This window comes from Enhydra lutris, unplaced genomic scaffold (assembly GCF_002288905.1).
Source record: "Enhydra lutris kenyoni isolate GAN:26980312 unplaced genomic scaffold, ASM228890v2 scaffoldscaffold66, whole genome shotgun sequence".
Taxonomy (NCBI): domain Eukaryota; kingdom Metazoa; phylum Chordata; class Mammalia; order Carnivora; family Mustelidae; genus Enhydra; species Enhydra lutris.
Window position 1 is genome coordinate 1,020,063 of NW_019154150.1, and position 22,427 is coordinate 1,042,489.

General features: G+C 52.1%; 1 protein-coding gene across 1 annotated transcript in view; it reads right to left on the reverse strand.

Annotated features, from left to right (window-relative positions):
- The window catches only part of LOC111159026 (KIAA1257 ortholog), an 88,420-nt gene extending 68,056 nt beyond the window's left edge, over nt 1–20,364 (reverse strand). The window contains exons 1-3 of the mRNA XM_022521383.1: nt 20,305–20,364; nt 19,508–19,613; nt 307–597 (exon numbers count right to left, since the gene is read on the reverse strand). Coding sequence (XP_022377091.1) covers nt 307–597; nt 19,508–19,589 — 373 coding nt within the window. The 5' untranslated portion in view covers nt 19,590–19,613; nt 20,305–20,364. The remainder of the gene's footprint in view (nt 1–306; nt 598–19,507; nt 19,614–20,304) is intronic.
- Nucleotides 20,365–22,427: the final 2,063 nt, after the last annotated feature.

Here is a 22,427-nt window from a genome sequence, read left to right on the forward strand (position 1 = left end):
CAGGCAGCTTATACAAACCAATTCTGTAATCTCTTCCTCATTCATTCACCTGTAAAAAGCAGAAATAGTACCACCTGCTTTTTAGGGTAGAGAGGATTAAGCACGGGAAGCCTATTTAATCACCTACTTGCCCGGCCCACAGCAGGCCCCTAAAATTGCAGTTTCCTTCCTGACTTCTGCTGTTGGCACTGGACACCTCACTTGGGGAAGCCAGTGGAGGGAGCTCAGGTGCCCCAAACTTCCGGGGGAAGGTCATGGGCGCACCCCTTTTTGCAGAGGGTGTTGGGATTCTGCTCCAGCACTTACCAGTGTTCACTGGGAAGGCCAGTGAGATGATGAACTTGCAGGGGACAGCCTGGGGCACATCGGAGTTGAAGGTGCTTGCAAGCCCAAATGAGGACTCGCTGCTGCACGGGTGCTCAGAGTCTGACTCCTGGGCTTGGGCTTTGACCTTCAGGTACTCCTCCACATCACACTCACTCCCAGACTGGTAAAAGCTGGCCATGGAGGACATGGGCCCCATGCTCACCGGGTCCTCATCCTCCCACTCCCAGGCGTTCAGCGACATTCTGCTGAGCACCCACGGGCCTGGCACTCCTGGCTGCAAGAAAATAAAGGAGCTGCTGTCACCTCCTTCTGTTCCCAGGAGGGAACCCCTGCCTCTTTCAGGATGACCCACCTTCCCATCCCTTGTTCTGTCCTGGGTTGAACGGACATTGCCTGGCACGCAGTAGGTACTCAACAATGAACCACTGAGAATGGTGGCTTGCAGTGATCGGGAAAACAAGCAACCTCAGCTTCTCCAGCTTGAGTCTCTATCCTCCCCCAGTCCCAGCTGCTCCTCCTTTCACAAGTCAATCACGGACATTTCCAGAACGCCAGCTCCAGGTCAGTGCAATTACCCAAGGACCGAAAAGCTGGGAGAGAACCCTGTGCTTCCACTAGGAGAAGCATCGGGGTGAGAGCAGGGCACGGATGAGTTTGCAATGTAGGGACAGGCGAACTGGGCAGGAGGACAGCGCGTGCAAGGGTCTGGTGAGGTCAGAGAGGGCGAGAACCCCCGAGGCAAGGCACGAACGGGCCCTGAGGGCTGGGTTCAGGGCACAAGCTCAGGGTCCGTGGAGGAGGAAAGCCGGCTAAAGTTTTGTTTAGAAGGGGGTGCCCAGCTGGAGCGGCAGGAGAGGGACCTTCGGTACCTGAGAGGGGTTGCGCTGGGCAGCAGCCTGGGCGTCACAGCCGCTAGGCGAGAAGGCTCCAACGACGCAGCCTTGCTGACGCCGGCAGGAAGGCCCACGGGCACGGCTGAGCCAATTATGTTTGACCGTTGCTAGGAGACGGGCAGGGTTCCTGGGGGCGGGACTTCCCGCCTCCGCCGCGGGTCGACCCTTGCACAGACAAGGTCTGGCAAAAAGGTATATCCAAATTCAGAAACTAGTTGCCTCCTTTCATTCACTCATTCATTCATCCACTCATTCATTCAATCTTTGAAGAACTCCTGCTCTGAATGTGAGCCCCTATTACACGCCTAGCCCTTCCCTACAGTACAGGGAACAGGGATTTCTGCTTCCCCTATAGGGCCATCAACCCCCACTTCCCATTCTTCGATAAAGGCAGTGGAAACAATGGGCTCTGAAAACTCTAAAAACTACCCCACCTCAAACCTCTTTCACACGGACTCTGCTTCTGTCGCTGAGGTCCTTAAAATATCGTGAGAATTCTGTTCTCATCTCATCTCAAAGATGAGAAAACTGAGGCTTAGATTGGTGGGGCGACCTGCCCGAGGTCACACACAGGCAATTATGTGGCAGCAGCACTGGACTGAAATCCAGACTAATTCCAAAGGCTGTTCTGGTCTGCAAACACCCTCCCCACCAATCCCCCCAGCTGAGAGAAAAGGCTAGCTGTTGCTCCCAATGTAGATCATAGAATACCCAAGGGGCTAGGGTGCAGGGACACATCACGGGGGTAACTAGCAGAAGGAGGCAGGGGCAGGCTTCATGGAGGAGGTGACAAAAGCCAAACATTGGGGTTTGCCAGGCAGTGAAAGCAAGAGAAAATATTCCAGGCAGAGGGAACAGCATATACAAAAGATCAGAGGAGAACCTGCGTGACAAGTTCAAGTAAGGGATGATGAGGCTGGAGTGGTGGGCAGAGCCCCTGGTACACAGGTGTGGAGGGCAGGCAGGGGTCCAAGACTATGGGCAATGGGGAGCCACATTAGGTTTTCTGTTAAGGGAGAGCAGCTCCACTTCACACAGGTCATTTAGGAGAATGGGAACTGAGGCTCCACACGTGTGACTCTTGGGGAAACTGAGGCTCTGAGGGGAGATATCACCTACCCAAGTCTAAAGAGAAAAACTGTAGCAGAGCTGGAACCGGAACCCAGGTCCCCTGCCTCCTACCTCCTTCCTCCCTAGACTACTCCCAGGGGCTGAGGGAAGCCCCTCCTAAAATACTGCCCATCAGCTGGTACTCTCCAACATTTCTCAGGTTGAGTCAGTGTGGGCAGGTTAATAAATAAGGGCAGATTAGGGACACACCGACAAGAGCAGGCCTCTTGCTCCTGGGGTCCCCCCTGCTGGCCTGAGGCTGGTTTCCCTCCAAAGGGTCCTTGGTCACACTATAACCCAGGGCAGCAGCCAGTCTCTGCAATGTCTCCAACAGGGACAGCTCTGAGCTCAGGATTGAGGGACCTTAAGTCTTAGACAAGGGCCCATTGCCTGGTCCTAGATATGCTTCAGAATCACCCAGGAACATGGAAATTTTAATCCTGAGGCTTCACTCCAGACCTTCAGCACTGATTCTCCAGGAACAGATTGTATTTTCCAAAGCTAACCACCTCAATAGATTTCCTCCCACAAGTTCTTCTTACAGAGTGATGTTGGCACTCCTCCCATCCAGTAATGGGTCTAGGCTCTTCCCCCTTGAACCCAGAGAGACGTCTGTGATCATCTCAGACAATATAGTACGGCAGAAGTGACACCATGACTTCTGAGACCAGCTCGTACAAACTCCATGTAACTTGTCCCATGTGCCTTGTTCTTTTGGGGACCTCATTCTAAGAATTCAGCCACTATGTGGGGTGCCTGGGTGGCTCAGTTGTTAAGCATCTGCCTTCAGCTCAGATCCCAGATCCCAGCTCAGATCCCAGATCCCAGAGTCCTGGGATCGAGCCCCTGCATCGGGCTCCCTGCTCAGTGGGAAGCCTGCTTCTCCCTCTCCCTCTCCCTCTGGTTGTGTTCCCTCTCTCTCTGTCGCTCTCTGTCAAATAAATAAATAAAAATATTGGGGGGGGAGGATTCAGCCACTATGTTATGAGAAAGCCCAAGCAGCTACATGTTAAGTCCACATGTAGATACTCTTGCCAGCAGTTCCCAACTGACCCCCGGCCTCAACCACCAGACACACCAGTGTGCCAAGCTTCAGATAATCCCAGCTCCCAGCCTTTGAGCCGCCCCCGCTGATACTGTGTGTAGCAGAAACCAGCTCTTAGCACCAAGCCATCCCCAAACTGCAGATTTATGACCAAAGTAAATTACTGTTGTCTTAAGCCACTAAGGTTCAGGATGATTTGTTGTACAATAAATGACTGGAACAGAACCCATATTTTTCAAAGTTACCTCCACCAAGATTCTGTCGCACAGCCAAGGTTTAGAACCACTGCCCTGAGAGAAATGGTGTCCCCAGAGGTCACAGGAAGGAGTGAGGAAAAAGGTGTGCCACATGGTATTCTGGTGTAAGAGGTGGGTCCACAACCTCACCTCAACCAAGATGGCTTCAGGACAGGCAAAGTCAAGGCATAGAATAAAGGGTATGTGTTCTGGTTGCCTATTGCTGCGTAACAAAGCATCCCAAAACTAACGGCATAAAACAACAGCCACTTTGTTTTTTACAGTTCCATGGATCTGCTGGGTGAATATTCATTGGCGGGGCCCGGGGGTGTATCATTCTGTATCAATAGGGCGGGAAGGTCCAAGATGTCCTCATGTGTCTCACAGTTGGTGACCTTGGCTAGGGACCCCTTCAATTCTCCCTCCCCCACCATGTCACCTCTCCTGCTCCATCAGGCTGGACTAGCTCCCTCAGAAGACATTCTCAGGGCAGGGGTCCAAGAAAGCAAAGGTGTAAACTACAAAGCCTCTTGAGACCTTGGCTTTGAAATGGTGCCGTGTCACTTCTGCCGTATCCATTGACCAGAGCAAGTCACGAGGGCCAGCCAAGAGTCAAGAAGATGAAGAACCTACTCCATGTCTGGATAGGAGGAAGGGCAAAGCCACATTACAGAGAGGCAGCCCTTGGATAGGAGCAATCCGAAGGCATTCAGTGATGGCGTCCTTCTTTCTCTCAGGATAGGGGAGCCCCAGAGCTTCCATGGGCTCCCAGAGGCCTTTTGGAAGTTCTCCCAAGCCTCTGGCAGTTGGGCACCTATTTGGGGAACAGCTGTACCCATCTTCTCCTTGTCATCTCTAACACCCCTTTTTAATAGCTCTATTGAGGTATATTTTATATCAAAAAATTCACCCATTACAAGTATAGAATTTGATGATTTTAAGTAACCTTAACAAGTGATGAAATCATCACCATAAATAAGTTCTGGAACATTTTCATCTTCCCAGTAAGACCCTTCATGCACATTTACAATTAATCTCTGAACTGAGCCCCAGCCCCAGGCCACCACTAATCTACTTCCTATCTCTACAAATGTGACTTTTGGGGCATCTGGGTGGCTCAGTCGCTAAGCGGCTGCCTTTGGCTTAGTTCATGATCCCAGGGTCCTGGGATCAAGCCCAGCATTGGGCTCCCCGCTTGGTGGGAAGCCTGCTTCTTCCTCTCCCACTCCCCGTGCTTGTGTTCCCTCTCTCGCTGTCCCTCTGTCAAATAAGTAAAATCTTAAAAAAAAAAAAAAAAGATCATTCTTTCCATAAACAAATAAATACATACATAAATGAATTCTTAAAATGTGACTTTTCTAGAAATTGCATATAGATGGCATCATATGACACGTGGCTTGGCTTTGCGACTGGTTTGTTTTGCTTAGCAGAATATTTTTGAAGTTCATTCATGCTGTGGCATTAATCAATCCTTCATTCCTTTTTTGTGGCTGAATAATGTTCCATCATGCGATATACCACATTTTTGTCCATCCGTTCATCGGTTAATAGTCACTGAAGTTGAACTTTTAGGCATTTATGAAAAATGCTGTCATGAACACAGCCAGAAATGTCTCTGCATGGACAGAGTGTCCACTGCGTGGACAGATGTGTTCACTTCTCTTGGGTACACTTGGAATAAAATAGTTGGGTCATGTGGTAGTGATGTAGGTTACAAAGGCTAAACAAAAAGAATTCAATTTCCTTACTACTTGCAGCCCACTGACAGACAAGTCCTTGAGACAGGCAGAGTGACCTTCCTCTAGGAACTCAACTGCCTTGTCGTTAATACTTTGCTAGAGGCAAAAGGCAACCTTAGCTTAACATCAGCCAGACCTCTAGGATTCTGTAACTCTGGTTTTACGTATAAAAATTCCTTTGGCAGTCAACCAAACCAAAAGAAAACTGACAGAATGGGAGAAGATATTTACAAATGACATATCAGATAAAGGGCTAGTATCCAAAATCTATAAAGAACTTACTAAACTCAACACCCAAAGAACAAATAATCCAATCAAGAAATGGGCAGAAAACATGAACAGACATTTCTGCAAAGAAGACAACCAGATGGCCAACAGACACATGAAAAAGTGCTCCACATCACTCGGCATCAGGGAAATACAAATCAAAACCACAGTGAGATACCACCTCACACCAGTCAGAATGGCTAAAATTAACCAGTCAGGAAACGACAGGCATTGGCAAGGATGTAGAGAAAGGGGAACCCTCCTACACTGTTGGTGGGAATGCAAGCTGGTGCAGCCACTCTGGAAAACAGTATGGAGTCTCCTCAAAAAGTTGAAAAATAGAGCTACCCTACGACCCAACAATTGCACTACTGGGTATTTACCCCAAAGATACAGAACTAGTGATCCGAAGGGGTATGTGCACCTCAGAGTTTAGAGAGCAATGTCCATGATAGCCAAACTATGGAAAGAACCTTGATGTCCATCAACAGATGAATGGATAAAGAAGATGTGATACACACACACACACACACACACACACACACACACACAATGGAATACTATGCAGCCATCAAAATGAATAGCCATTTGCAACGACATGGATGGAACTAGAGGGTACTATGCTAAGCGAAATAAGTCAATCAGAGAAAGACAATTATCATATGATATCACCGATATGAGTAATTTAAGAAACAAGGCAGAGAATCATAGGGGAAGAGAGGAAAAAGTGAAACAAGACAAAACCAGAGAGGGAGACAAACCATAAGAGACTTTTAACCATAGGAAATCAACTGAGAGTTGCTGAATGGGAGGAGGGATGGGGGGGCGGGATAGCTGGGTGATGGACATTGGGGAGGGTATGTGTTGTGGTGAACACTGGGTGTTGCCTAAGACTGATGAATCACAGACCTGTACCCCTGAAACAAACAATATGTTATATATTAATTTTTTTTAAAAAGACTTTTAAAAATTCCTTGGAAACTTCTTTTATCTCTACCTCCCCCAGCCAAGATATATATTGGCAATCACCCTCCAAGCACGTGACTCACCAATATACATCTGAAGGGTCTCATGACTAAGGATTTACTAGATTGTAATAAATAACCTTTCCTAGCAACAGCTGGCCCTTCAGGTCCTGAAAACCTTGTTTCCAAAATTCCCTAGAGACTTATGCTGTCCCTAACCACCCCCCCAACTTGGAAGTATATGGTCAGTCACATGTCACAACCTAACACAGTTCCTCCTGCCCACTGGTCCTGTCCCCTCGCTTTAATAAAACCTACCTTTCTGCACCAAAGACGTCTCAAGAATTCTTTCCTGACCATTTGCTCCCGAACCCCAGTATTTCCACATCAGCAGTTTCATGCTTTCTCTTTTTGGAGAAACTGCCAAACTGTGTTTCCAAAGTGGCTGCCCCATTTCATGTTCCCACCATCATAGTATGAACACTGCTGTCTCTCCACCCTCTCCAGAAACCACTTCTTGTCAATGTAACTTCCCATGAATTCTCATGAGTGTGAAATAGTATCACACTGTGCTTTTATTTCGTATTTCCCTAATGACTAATGATACTGAGATCTTTTCATGGACTTATTGGCCATCCACATATCCTCTTTGGTAAAATGTCTGTTCCTGTCTCTTGCCCCCTTTTCAATTGGGTTGTTTTTCTTTCTGAGCTATAGGGGTTGTTTGTAAAGTTTGAATACAAGTCCTTTATGGGATCTGTGTTCTGCAAATATTTTCTCCTGGTCTCTCGCTGGTCCTGTCACCTTCTTAACGGTGTCTTTACCACCGCTGTCCGAAATGCAAAAGTTTTGAATTTTGATGAGGTCCCGTTTACTGATTTTTTTTTCTTTCTTGGACCATTCACTTTGTGTTGTATCTAACAAATTTTTGTATCGTTCAGCCCGATTTTTAACAGAAGTAAAACTTGGTGCAGATCTACTAACCAAGACTCCTGAAAATATAAAAGCTTTGTCACTAAAAAAACGATAGCTCACAGACATTCCCAGACACTCCGGGGACTGCACAGAATGACAAAAGCTTTCTGAAAAACAGTTTGACAGTATCAAGAGCGCATGGAAGGTTCTAACTCCCTGGCCCTGTAGTAATCACTGGGGACACAGAGTCAACAGCTCATGGTGTTGTTTTCATGGAGAAAAACTGCAAAACACCTTGAGAAGCCTCCCTGGGGGTCAATGAGGTACCTCACCACTCAGTAGTTAGAGGGAACCCGAGTGGTGTTGCAGAACATTTGCGAAGGATTATGCATGATGGCAAAGCTGTTTAGGAGGTACAGTTGACAAAGAAATATCCCCGCAACAGCATTTCAACCATGTTTCTTTATGTTGAGCTTAATGAGCTGCAGTTCACATCCTGTAAAATTCATCCTTTTTAAGTGCTTTGACAGATGTATACGGTCATGTAAACACCACTCCAGGGAAAGTTCTTTCATGCCCAAGTGCATGGAAAACACCTGGAAACAAATAGAGCAGAAGTATCGGGGGTCCTCTCTCCTTGTGACGATTCATTAAAAAAAAAAAAAATTAGCGTTTTTTTTCTGGGCTACTTAAAGACATTTTAAACAATATTCTTTTTGAAATGGCTCAAACAATAGCTAACTGACTTCAGAAAATCATCTCTTTGCCCGGGCTTCTGCTCTCCCCCACACAGACCAGACACACACCCATCCCCCCACACACCCCTCTCCACACACCCCCCACCCAGCTCAGACAAAAGAGCCCAGGAGACCTCTAAGTTTGCTCACTTCCAGCCTTCAACAAAAACCTTGTGGGTCCGACTGGAATGATTTCAGAGGCGCCTGGTAACACTGCCCCGCAGACAGACAGGCCTGACAGCGCCCCATTATCCACCCTGACTTCCCTGGCCCCCCGCTGAGCCGGGGGGGGGGTATGTGGCGGGGAGCAGAGGCCCAGGCAACGCTCCAGGGCAAGATATTTCAAGGCTTTCTTTTCAATGTTGACTGGCCCAGGAACGTCACTTTTCAAAGGATTCCCTGGCCTCCGAAAGCAGTCCCCAGCTGCAGCACCGTCCGGGGTGGGGGGAGGGCCGCAGTCTGGCGGCATTGCGGGCTCTCAGCACTCATGAAATCAAATCAGATTCAACTGCACAGAAACAACTGGGAGGTCCAGAGCCAAGTTCCAGAGTCCTGTCCTAAATGTACACAGGCCATGGGGCTCCAGGCCTAGAAGCTTCTACAGTCCTGCTGGGGGTCCAATCAACTACCAGCCTCTCGAGTCTCCCTGATTCCAACATCATCGCTGGATCAAAGACACCCAGTCCCCCCAAGGCCAACTAGAGGCCATCTTCCCATTTGATGCAGTGAGTTTACGCCAACAAACGTGTGTTCATGCGAACCAAGATTATTAGTGCCTACGCTGTGCCAGGTCCCTGCAGGGACAGAGGGGCCCCAGGTTCCTGGCCTTGGGAAGTTCACACCTCGTGTGAGGCCACAGACCAAGGCGTAACAGCTGCCTTGAAAAAATATGCATATTAAATAATTCAAATAAAAAATATACGTATCATCTGTAGGCAAAGAAAAATACGTGGAAGGCTACACACACCACCATTCCCAAGGGCAACCAGGGAGGCCACTGAGAAGGAAGCTGGAGACTACTTGAATCCTTTCAATGTGCCACACACCGGTCCAGGGGAACGGACGAGGACTGCTACCGTCATGGCTGACTGCGAGTTCGACACAGGGAGACAGACAGCACACACAGGAAGACAGAGTCTTTTGGGGTCACCAAAGCCCTCACTAAGGAGGTGATGGCCTGAGGAGGTAAACATCTGTGGGAGGCAGCTGCAAATCCCCTGAAGTGAGTTAGAAGAACAGGGAGGAGGTGGGAGGGGGGCACGGCAATGGCAGGAGATGAGGGGAAGGCTGGGGGTTGGGGCTACATGAGCACTTTGCCTTCAGTCCCTGGGAGAGGGAAAGCATTAGGGGTTCCTGAGCAGAGAGGAGGGGATCCTCCAGCTGTGGAGAACAGGCCGTAGGAGTCCACAGGCAGTTCTTGGCGGAGACTGCTGCAAGAATACAGGTGAGAGACGCTGGGGGGTTGGCTCAGGGTGGTCCCCGGGGAGTGGGGCGGGGGAGTGGGATTCAGGATGTGTAGTGAGGGACAGCCTGACAGCCTGGGTGCAGGGTGTAAACACAGAGAAGAATGGAAGATGGCAGGAACTTGCTGAGGAAGGCCAGGGGCCCAGTGAGGTGAGATGGAGGACTGAGAACATCCGTGTTACTTTTTTTTTTTTAAGAAAAAAAAAACTTAAGAAAAAAAACTTATTTGACAGAGAGAGACACAGCAAGAGCAGGAACACAAGCAGGGGGGAGTGGAAGAGGGAGCAGCAGGCTTCCTGCCAAGCAGGGAGACCAATATGGGGCTCCATCCCAGGACTCTGGGATCATGACGCAAGCGGAAGGCAGACACGTAACAACTGAGCCACCCAGGCGTCCAACATCTGTGTTACTTAACCCATCAGGAAACACACGAAAACATGGCTGCTGGGAAGGTAAATGGTGCAGCCATCATGAAAAACAGTTTGGCAGTTCCTCAAAAATTAAAGCATAAAACTAGCCTCCAAGCAAAGGTCTCACTCCTGGGTCTACACACAAGACAAATGAAAACACGTCCATGCAAAAACATGCACACGAATGTTCCCGGCAGTGCTATGTAGAACAGCCAAAAGGTGGGAACAACCCAAATGTCCATCAGCTGATGAACAGAGAAGCAAAAACATGGTCTAGCCGCACAATGGAATATTGCTCTGCCATAAAAAGGAAGGATGTAATGATATAAACTACAGGGTGGGTGAACCTTGAAAACATTACTGTTAGTGTTTTCAGAAATGAGCCAGTCACATATTATATGATTCGATCTATACAAAATGTCCAGAATAGACAAATCCATAGAAACAGAGAGTGGTGGTTGCCTAGCGCGGGAGGCTGGGGGAAAGGTGAAGGAGAAAATGAGCTAACCCGTGCAAGGGTTTTGGGAAATGAGTGATGAGAACTTTATGAAGTTAGATTGTGATGGCTCTAGGCTTCAGAAACGTACCAAAAGCATTGATTTACACCCTTCAGTGGATGAATTTTATGATACGTAAATGGTAAATAAGGTGTGTCCGCCCCCAAAGAAAGAAAGAAATAACCTTGGCAAAAAGAGAAATGTTACAGCAAAGGCTAAGCATTCTTGATCTCCAGAAATAACCGCTGTGTCAGTTTTGAATCCCTCCATCTTTTTCTTTTTCTTTTAATTTTTTAAAGGTTTTATTTATTTAGAGAGAGAACGTGAGGAGGGGAGGGGCAGAGGCAGAGAGAGAAGCAGACTCCCCACTGAGCAAGGAGCCCCAAGGCGGGTGGGGGTGGTGGGGGTGGGGGAGGGCTCCATCCCAGGACCCCCAGATCATGACCTGAGCCAAAGGCAGGAGCTTAAACAACCGAGACACTCAGGCGCCCCTGCTTCCATCTTTTATTATGCAGTTACATACGCATGTCCTTATGGAAAATATTTAATACCCTTTGGTGTGGTTTTGTTGTTATTGTTACCGAGGTCATAACGTGGTACAGAAGAGGCTGCAACTTGCTTATTTCACTCATCCCTTTTCGGTGATTCATCCTGGCTGATGCACTAATGAGTACCAGGTTGTCTCTAGTTTGTCCATACTATAAACAATGATACAGTGAACATCCTGTGCACGTGTCTTTTCCTAAGGCAGGAGCCAAGAAGTGAAATTGAAGTAAAACTTTTTGTCGAAATGCTATTGCTTTTATAATTAAAAATATATATATATGTCCAAAATGGCTGGGGAGAAGCATCTAACCCCTTCCCTTGGGCAAAATCTACAAGAATGAGGAGGGATTTGCCAAAATAAATAAATAAATAAATAAATAGCCAATTCTGGGATACTGCAACCCAGGAGACAGAATTTTAGTGCCTTTTCAAATTCCAGGATTTAGCATTTAAATTCCTAGAGTTATACAGGAAGCCAGATTCTGCCCTTCTTACATCCAAGGACGGTTCAATAAAGCCTGCCTCTGGCTCCAGCGTGGCTGAATAACCGGTCCCAGTGCAGGTAACAGGTGCAGGACAGCTCGTGAAAGAGAAAGGAAAAACAGCCTAGGTCTCCCCTGAGAAGGTGGTTTTTCTTCCACCTTCCAGAAATGTGCTGTAAGGCACCAGAGAAAACGTTGGCCAAACAGCCCTGTTAACATAACCCCAGCTCAGAGACGGAACTCAGGTTGCATCGCCAACTCACCATCCACAGACACAAAGATGAAGGCTGGAAACCACTTTTCTATCCCCGCCTCCCCCACCCCAACACCCCACCAAACACACACTGAGATTAGAGAACGAGCGTCCATCTCAGATCGACTTCTTACCAGCGGGATGTCCCCAAAGCAGTCCACTTAACTTCTCCAACCCTGTCCCTCTGCTCTAGTTTACTGCGTGAGCCTCAGCACCATCTACCGTGGAGAGACACGTGAATCTGGGAACCCTGTATCTGAACATAAAGGGAGAGTGGCTTCTGCGCACCTGCGCGGGGAGAGGGCGGTTAGAGCCAGCTCACCGGGCTACCCTCGAAAGACTTTCCCGGGAGAAAGTGGAGTGACACGTGGGCTCGGGGGACACGCCCCCAACAAAAGAGAAGCTGGCAGCTACCCTCCCAGGCCTCCCGGACTTCCTATCCTGCGCCCACGCCTCGCGCGGGTCCCAGGGCCAACTCTCAGCGCAAGGCAGGTTGGACAGACCGTGCGGGAGCTGAACGCCGACAGAGCCGGGAGTAGGAGGGGAAAAGGAAACTCCAGGAACGCCCCGGGAGTGACGAGGGGAGAAGAAAGCGGGGGTCACCCGGAGAAGCGACACAGAGAGACGGATCAGGTCCCCTGCCCCAGCCTCCTCCAAACCAAGCCGAGTAAACACAGACGCCCCGCCAAGCCAGCGGCTGCTGGACACCGCCCTCCGCGCCGCTCCAACCAGACCGCGACCGCTAAGCCCCTCCTTTTGAAGAACTCTGGGGCCGTCCCCTGGAAGTGGAGGGGTGGAGGGACTGGAGGAGCGACGCGCCGCAGCGACGGAGCCGAGCTGCCGGGGCCCGGAGGCCGGCATGGAGGGCGCGACGGGGGACCCGTACCGACGACCCGCGCGGCGCACTCAGTGGCTGCTGAGCGCCCTGGCTCACCACTATGGGCTGGACCGCGGCGTGGAGAACGAGATCGTGGTGCTGGCCACCGGCCTGGACCAGTACCTGCAGGAGGTCTTCCACCACCTGGACTGCCACGGCGCTGGCCGCCTGCCCCGTGCTGACTTCCGCGCTCTCTGCGCGGTGCTGGGGCTGCGCTCCGAGGGGGTCGCCACCGGGGAGGCCTCCGGGGATGCGGCCGCGGGAGACGCAAACCCGGCGGACGAGACCGCCGGGGTCGCGGCCGCTGGGGTGGCTACCGACGGGGACGCGGATGTCGAAGAGGAGGCGCGCCTGGCGCTGCACGCGGAGCCGCCCGAGCTCACCTTCCGCCAGTTCCACGCGCGCCTTTGCGGCTACTTCGGCACCCGCGCGGGGCCCCGGCTGCCCCGTGGTGCTCTCAGCGAACACATCGAGACGCAGATCCGCCTGCGCCGCCCGCGCCGCCGCCGCCGCACGCCCAGCACGCCAGCCTCGGACCGCGGCCCCGACGGCGGCCGGGACTGCGAGCGCCTGGCGCGGTTGGAGGAGGAGAACAGTAGCCTGCGCGAGCTGGTGGAGGACCTGCGTGCCGCGCTGCAGAGCAGTGACGCGCGCTGCCTAGCGCTGCAGGTGCACGCCCGCGGAGGGACGGGGCGAGGGGGGGCAGTCGTGACTGGAGGGGGGGCGGGGGTCGTTTGAGCAGCCAGGGACCCTCTCAGAAAGTGGAAGAGGGGGAGAGGACAGCCCCACCCCACTTCGGCTCACTTCCCCTTATCCCACCCCATTGCGGTCAATAGGTCAATGGGTCGCCACACCCATCCCACCTCCAAAACCCCTCTCCCACCCGGATCACCGTCCCACGCCATCGCCCCACCCTCACTATCTCGTCTTGCCTCTTCTAACCCAGTAGCTGAACTCTCCCGGGAAACCTGCGCCGTCTCACACATCCAGTCATTCAATAGGCATCTTGAGCTCTCCCTGGTGCCAGGCTGGAGGTGGGGAAGGGGGTAGGTTAGGAAATAAGGGGTGAAAAGGGCCCTGTCCCCACCCTTAAGGAGCTTCTTGCCTAATGGGGTAGACCGGCAGCTCACTGGGTCGTTCAGCAAATATTTATGGGCCTCCCTCATGGCCAAGGCAGGTGCTAAAATGGTGTCGCTCTTCATCAGGCAGTCGCTGGTCACCGAGCACCTGTGGGGGCCAGACCTCTGGGATGTTGAAAAGGAAGCACTGAGTGATTATGGATCCAGCCCAAGCATTGAGATTCAGTCAACAAACACTTTAGTGCTGCGCTCAGCACTGGGCGCAGCCTTGTGCCAAGGGCCATAGGGGTGGGAGGAGGAAAAGAAAAGCCTCTGTCCCAAGGGACCCTAAATCAGGAAGGAGTTGACTTGTATTAGCCCCACTCTGCACATTGCCCAGTCACCAGCCCTGAGTTGCAGAGGGCAGGCTGCGCATGCGGAGGGGTGGTGAGGTGCTGCTTTCAGGAGTCATAGCTATGGACAGGCAAGGGCTGGGGGCCTGGGAGCACAAGAGAAGTGAAGGGTGGGAGTGGGAAATGACTCCCGTGGTGCCGAGTAAGATGGTCCAGGATCATTCATTCTCCAGGTATTTCTAGAGCACCTACTGTGTGCCAAACCTGGTTTAGGCGTAGGGGACACAGCGGTAAACAAGATAGACAAAAACCCCACCCTCAAGAACAGCCTGTTGGCCAGACACCAGGGAGGTCCAGAAACACCTGTTTGAGACGCTCAGATTCTTCCTCGACTCCAGGGATCGGAGGAGTCCCAGAAGGTTGAACGCTACCAAGGCAGGAGATGGGCAGAGAAGAGGCGTGAAGTTCAGGAATTAATGGTACCGCGCAGAGATGAGAATACTGGGCTTTGTGGCTCAGTTTCCCCCACCCAGGAATAAGGGGATAATTAGAGCTCCTGCCTCATTTGTGTGGTTGCGAGGATTACACGAATTCAGACCACCCGGGGAGCCGTAGACAGTGCGCACAATAAAGGCTCACCGCGGGTGCTCGGGGTGGGGGTGGGGGCGCCGGAACGGTGGCCGCGGTCGAGGCCGGTGGCCGACGCGAGGCGCTCACCGCGGTCCCCGCGGCCCTGTCCCCTGCAGGTCGGCCTCTGGAAGAGCCAGGCGGGCGCGCAGGAGGCTGGGCGCGGCGGGCCCGAAGCGGCGGCGCAGGAGCTTCGGCAGGCGCGGGGCGCTCTGGCGGTGGCCGAGGCCCGCGCGGGGCGGCTGCGCCAGGGCCAGGCCGAGGTGCGGCGGCGTGCGGAGGAGGCCCGGGAGGCGGTGCTGCGCAGCCTGGGCCGGGTGCGCGAGCTGGAGGCGCTGGCGCGACAGGTGCCGGGCCTACAGCGCTGGGTGCGAAGGCTGGAGGGCGAGCTGCGGCGTTACAGGTGAGCCGGGGGCGGAGGGTGGGGGGGTGGCGGGGTGAGGAGGGACGGCCCGGGTGCCCCAGGTCAGCTCCGGGTCTCTCAGATCTCAGGTGTGCATCCTTCCCGCACACACGCTGCATCTCCTGTTCCTCTGTTCGTTCACAACCTCTGTCCGTGGGTCCCTCCGCTCCCTCCGCTGTTCTTCCACGTCCTCGGTCATTCATGCCCTCATTCACTGGCTTTCCACTCACCCAGCCATTCACGTGCCCGCTCACGCACAAAGGCCTTCCACTTGTCCATTCGTGGGTCCCAAGAGGATATGGTTATTATTTTTATTTGTTCTTTTACCGACATAATAACGATGGTGATGATGACAGCCCACAGTCGCTGAACGCTTGATTTGTGTGCCCGGCTCTGGGCTAAGCCTCATAACAGCCCTTTGAGGTGGGTCCCACCTCATCCCTATTCTACAGATGAGGAAGCAGATGTACAATGATCCCTGGTGCTAGCCACACAGGCAGGAAGCTGGGCGTGGGACCAAGTCTCAAATCCTAGAGGCCTCTGCCAGATGTGTGACCTTGGGCAAGTCACTGCCCCCTCGTGGAGCTTCTGTTTCCCCCTCTGGCAGAACACAGATTGGAGTCCCTGCTGGTCAGGGTGGCTGTGAAGAGGCAGCAGCGTCCTGACTGGCACACAGTAGGTGCTCAGTGAACAGCTCCCTCTCCATTTTGAACCACAAGGCACACCTACTTGCCTAATATCCATGTTAACTAGGCACCGGCTGTGTGCAGAGACTGTGCCGGGTGGCAGGGAGGTGACTGGGAACAAGGCAACCCGAAGTCACTGCTCTGAAGGGCTACTACAGAGCGTGTGAGATCAGCATATGACTGGGCGAATGGTGGCAGGCCGCATGAACTGGGGGCAGAGCAGGACCTTCACCATGCTTGCTGCAGGTTCAGACAGAACCTGAGGTGACACTTGTGCTGAGAGCTGAGAATAGGATGTTATGTGCCAAGATGGGCCTGGGAGAAGAGGAGGGGAGAAGGGGAGAGTGTTCTAGAAAATGGGAACATTACGAGCAAAGCCCTGAATCAGGAGGGACCATGGCATGTTCCAGAAACTCAAAGGAGGCCAAACTGTCTGGAGGAGGAAAACTAGAGAGGCAGGCAGAGGCCAGGCCTTCCAGGGCCTGGAAGCTTGTTTGAGGGACTTTAATCTTTCCCTCAAAGAGAGCATGGAAGTTTTCAGCAAGAGGGTGACAGTGACTGATCTGCATTTTTAAAAAAAAATCATCCTGGCTACAGTTGTGACAAAGAGGTGGGAGGAGGGAGAAGAGCCAGAGACAGTGGGGAGTCCACTGAGGGGGCTATGGTCCGCCTCCAGCCTCCAGCTGGAAAGAAAGGGGGTCTGGCCCAGGCTGGTGGGCAGGGCAACCAGAAGGGGAGGCTTTGAACCTAGCCTCTTAGAGGAGGGCCTCCTCCTTGAGTTCGGAGGTGCTCACAGCTGGGAGATGAGAAGCCACAATGTGGAGAGAGGCCTCCATGAAGAGGCCCACCCTGGGCCAGCCTCCTGCAGCTCCAAATGTTTGGATAGTCACTTCCTGTTTGCATAGCTGATCGGCTCAAGCGCAGGGCTGGCTGGCTTGGGGCCCCGTGTCCAGCCTTGGAACTTTCTCCAAGAGAAGAAATAAAGGGTCTCTTCTTTGTGATACCCTAAAGTAACTGTCCTCTACAGCCTGTCGTAAGAGCCACTGTGAACATCCAGATAGCACTTCCTGGTAGAAAAGGTGGATTTGTCTCCATGGCGCCATTGAATCCTCACAAGAACTGTGCAAGGTAGAGGTGTTATCCCCATTTTACAGATGGTGGGAGGTGAGACTCTGAGAAGTGAACTAATCTACTCAAGGCCCCCCAGCCAGAAAGTGGAAAAGTAAGTTCGGCCTGCCCCTACAGCCTGTGTCTTTCTTTCTTTCCACCTTACCATTTTGTTGTTCTTGACGCACAGTTACAAGATGGCTGTCACACCCCCAGGCCTCATGTCTGATGTTCAGGCGCGAGAAGGACGGGCAAGATTGAGGGTGGGGAGGATTTTCTTCAAGTGAGCTTTGCCTTTGTGTTCAGGGAGAGATACCCCTACCCCATCAGAACTCAGACCTCCATCTCCTGGGCCAGAACTGTATCACGTGGCTGCTCCTGTCTGCAGGAGAATCTGACCATAATGATGCCCCAAACACAACTAGGTTCTCTTGGTGAGGAAAATACCTCAGCGGCCCCAAGGAGAGGCCCAGTGTATGAGAAAACTGGGAGCCAGAGATTGAGTGACATCGCATGAAGGCCACAGGCAGGCCACAGTGAGATGGCTTTGTCCTTGTTTCCCTGCCCCTGTACAAACATGCCGGCAGGAGGCAGACCTCCTCTGCCCGCTTTCTGTGGGCAGAGTTTGTGGGTTAACTTGCCCCAAAGCTCTCCTTCTTTGAAGAGAGGATGGGGAGGGCACAGAACAGCCAAGGACATGCACTGGGCATCACCTGTGTACCAGGCATGATGCCAGACCCTTTCCCCACATTCGCTCAAAGGAGCCCCTCAACTGGCCTAAGAGAAAGGTGTCATGATCTGCACTTCGCAGATGAGAAAGCCAAGGCCAGAGAAGAAGCAACTTGCTGGTGTGGCACAGCAAGTGACAAGCCAGAATCCAGACCTCAGCCCAAAGAGCCCAAAGCCATATACCCCAGGCCAGCCTGGCGACAGCGCACAAGTCCTCCCCGACTCCCTTTCTCCAGCCCTCCCCCTAAAACACCTGCAGGACCTTTCACAGCCTGCAGAGGGGCTGGAACTCAGATGTCTCCTGTCTGTTAAGCTGAAAGCCCTCCCTCTGTGGCCTGACCCATTGGGCCTGCAGTCTAGAGGAGCTGGGGGTTGGAAGACGCACCACACCCCAAAGACTAGAGCCCCAGCACGCCCTCTTAAGTGACGTCACTCTCAAATGCCTCCAGGTGTTCTGCAGATGTATCTTTGGGGGGAAAACCATGCAAGGACTAAAATCCCTCCCGGGAATGACAGCTTGAAGCCATTTGGTTAGAATGAATGACCCGACATACTTTTCCAGCCATGTCACAGAAACTGACCCGCTCTGATCTTCTCATAACAGTTGGAGGCTGGTATTATGCCACCTTTTTTCAAATGAGGGAACAGAGCCCTGGGGGTGGTCTCCTAACCAACACTTGGCTGTTTTGGCACCCTGGGGAGTCTCCCAACTCCGAAAAAACATCCTTTCCCCTTCTCTGCCATCACCTTTAAATAATATCTCAAAGACTCCCTTGCTCATTTCCTGGACTTCCACATACTTCTTTTTCAAAACCGGACATTCTTTTCCATCCCTCCCAGTCCTTGTGTTGTGGTTTCTCTCCCGTCCTTCATCTCTTTCCCGTTTAAACATTCTTCTTTTCCAGTCTCTTTGGGATTGCTGTGACATCTGAGCTCTCCCTGGTGTTTCATCTCTGCTTTCTGTGATCATGACAAGTTCTCCGTGTGCTATTGTGATCGTCCACAGCGAGCCCCTCCCTCTTTGGCAGAAGCCATGATCCTGGAGAATCCACCCATCACCAAGGTTGTGGAATTCCGTCCAGAGCTGTCCCACCAGTGCCTGATTCTAGGACAGTTTCTAATTTCATTTCTTGGCTTCAAGTTTCATAACTACATCGGGAGAAATTGAGCTCCGTACCAGCTCCATACCATCCCAAGGCCAGTAAGTAGGGTTTCTCTCACCTCTGTTTCTGGATGAGACAGCCCCTGGGGGGCCTCCAGCTTCATGCTGGAGCCTCCTTGTATGAACTCACCAGGTGAGGTCTTTAGTACCTATCCTCATTGGGCATTAGAACCCCAGTCTTGACCCCTCTCTGGGCATTTCAGGTCTATCTCCTGCATTCCATGCAAGCTGGAGGTCTTTCCTCCTTGTTATTGACCTTGGCTCTGACTTCTTTTTTTTAAGGTGTATTTATTTATTTATTTATTTGAGAGAGAGAGAATGAGAGGACAGAGTACAAATAGCAGGAGAGGGAGAAGCAGGCTCCCCCCCAACAGGGAGCCCAACACGGGGCTGGATCCCTGAACCCCTGGGATCATGACCTGCGCCAAAGGCAGACGTTCAACCAACTGAGCTACCCAGATGCCCCTTGGCTCTGTATTCTTTTAAATGGTTATATTTTGTCCAGTACTTCTGTGTATTTGTACATGGAAAGGGAACCTTCCCTAGCACCTCGATGCACCATCCTGGCCAGGAACATAAGAGAATGGACAGTAAATATTTAAGCAATAGGGATACTCACTTCTTAGTTCCACGTTTCGTATGCAGCTTCCATGGAGAAAGTGGATACCTCGGGTGACCAGAAATGGCACAGATGTCCCCATTGCCCTCGGAGGCTCTTCTGGGACCTGAGGGAAGCAGGTCATGAACACGCATGTTAGGACACAAATGTACTGGGTGCAGAGGGCCCCAGCTGTGGGAGTCCCAGATCATATAGAAGTATTCCAGGAATCAAGCGCTCTTCAGGCCTCTTGGAACCAGGCAAAAACCCAGGGGCTCACCTGACCCAGCCCAGTCGGCCAGGAAGGATCACCTGTTCCATCACAGCATCATCAACCTCTGGGCTCCCACTTCCCACAGCTGGATTCAGTCTCTTCTTCTAATCCCACAAAATCTCTCCTCCCAATACGTTTTTGAGCACAGGAGACCTTACTGATGATTTGGGGGGGGGGAGGTACAGATTACATTACAATGATAGTTTTATATGAATAGTTGACATCACGATTCATAAGATGTCATTTGACCCCACATCTAACAGGGGTGTTTCACTGTTACTTCTCCCAAACTATACCCAGCCACTCTCCACCTTTCTCTTCTCTGTTTTCTCTTTCTCCCTATTAGCCATCTCTCTTAGATAAGTGCCTGAAAGCCTGCCTCCACCTGACTTGGGTTAAAAAAGAAAGTGGTTAAAAAGGAAAGGGTAGCCATCCAGCTTCAGGCATGGCTGGATCCAGGTACTCAAATAATGTCACCAGAATATAGAAGCTCTGCTTTGCTCTCAGGGAAGTTCTTCCCCCTGGTAGCCTTTGGGGCGCTTACCTGTTCAAAGCTCTGAGTCCAGTAGAAAGATCATCTCTCATCTGAGCTGTCCCACTGAATGCCTGTAACTGGAAATTATTGAACAACTTGGAAACAGGTTCATCCCTGAATGCATCGGGGCGGCCAAGACAATTTGACATTCTGATTGGCCAAACCTTAGTCACATACCCACTCCTGGAGCCACAGCCAGTCCCATTGAACTCTGGGACTGAGCTCCCAGGAGAATCAAGGAGGAGCCTAGCCCATGCGTTTTAAACAACACAGGCCTCTATCGGGAGCCTGTGGCCTGACTCCCTTCTCTTGTCTCAAAAAACAGGCCACCTGGGGCCACTGGAGACTCTCCGGATGGTGGAGGCCCCAGGAGGACGTCTGGTAAGACACAGAACAGGCTTATCTCAAAGTTGACTTTCCCAGGGTGCTGAATGCTTTGGGCTGGCTACCGGGGCCTGCGTCCTCCCCAAAGTAGCCCATGTTGGCATTTCTCTGGGCCAGCACCCAGCCCCGGGCTCACAGTAAGGTGGCAAATGAATGGAGGCATGAGCCTGCAGCTGGACACTGACCTCACCCACATCTTGGTGAGGAGGGGGTGGGCATATGGGACCCCAGCACAAGGTGAGCCCTGAGCGAGTGGTCTGGCAGACAGACCCTGCTTCAAAGGGAGTGGTGCTCCTGGAGGAGCTGCCCTTGACTGGGGCGACTGGGGGTTTGTGGGCGTCTCCACCTTCTCTGGAAGCCCCGGGGTGTCGGCCATCTGCCTGTCCCATCTCTGCACTGAGGGACAGCCAGGCCTCCAGGACACCTGGACAGGCAGCCTGAGGCCACCACCACTGGGCTGGGCCTGGGCTCAAACTCACAGAAAAAGAGACTGAAAAACCCAGCTCAGCTGGAGCAGGGAGGAGGGGCCTCCGCCTGGGCTCTGTGGCTTTATTGTCTGGGAGGAAAAGATGAAAAGGCCTGGTTGGAGGGGGGTGGGGGGCCATGCGGGTAGGACAGTTCATTTGGCCCACCACCATGGAGGGGACACAAAGATGAGGCCGTTGGAGGCACACCTCCTTTCTTCTGCCCCAGGGCAGCAGCCCAGCCTGACCTTGGGTGGGGGGAGGGGGTGTGGGCCGAGTCAGCAGGTCAGGGGAGGGAGGCATGCAGGGGCACGGGGCACCATCTGGAGCTGGGAGGAGTCTGGTCATGGATTCCATTAGTCTTGGAAGCAGGTGTGTGGGTGGCCGCTGGTGGGAACTGAGGCCTTTCTCTCGGGGACAATACCCGGGGCTCACAAAGGGGTAGTTTGGGTCAGGCACTGGCTGCACGCTCCGGCCTGAGACCCTACACAGACAGGCGTGGCGGGTGGGGGCCTGGGCTCAGGAGGCCCAGCCTGACCGGGGTTTGAATCCTCGCTCTTCCACATATTTCCTGTGGGGCTTTGAGCCCTTCCCTTTCTCTCTATTAGCCCTAACCTCCTCATCCACCAAGTAGGCGTGAGGTCCTCTTCCTCTGGGTCTTGGGGTGAATATCCAGTGAGACATGGGGACACAGTGGGGTGTAGGAGCTGGAAGTGGCAGCAGCCCTGGGAGTGTGGCCTGCAGCAAATTATTCTCATTTCACGAGCCTCGGTTTTCTCATCTGTAAAATGGGGATGACAAGAATGTTACTACTAATAATAATATCCACTTCCTAGGGCGTATAAAGATTCAGAATGCTAATCTGTATAAAGTACCTAGCACTGAGAGAATGCTTAATAAATATTGAAAATTAGTATTATTGATCCCTCATCACAGTAACCCCCATCATCAGTAAAGGCGGTGGTGGCTGGTATTGTTAATATTGGCAGAGTCCAGCCCCTAGAGAGCCTTCTATCTGTGGAGACCCCTAGCAAACAATGGACAGTTTCAGCTGGTTGTAGACAGGATGCTAACAAAGCTGCAGAGTTTAGACAAGCTCAGAGGAGGCCTGAATGACTGGCTAGGGGTCAGGACATCTCTTGGGGGAATGCCATCATCCAAGATGGGTGTTGAAGGATGAGTAGGAGTTTTCTCAGGCATTGCAAAGGCAGATTGCTGTGAATACAAAGGCTTGGAGATGTGAAGGGCCCTGGTGCCTCCTGGAAAGAGGGAGATGTACTGTGG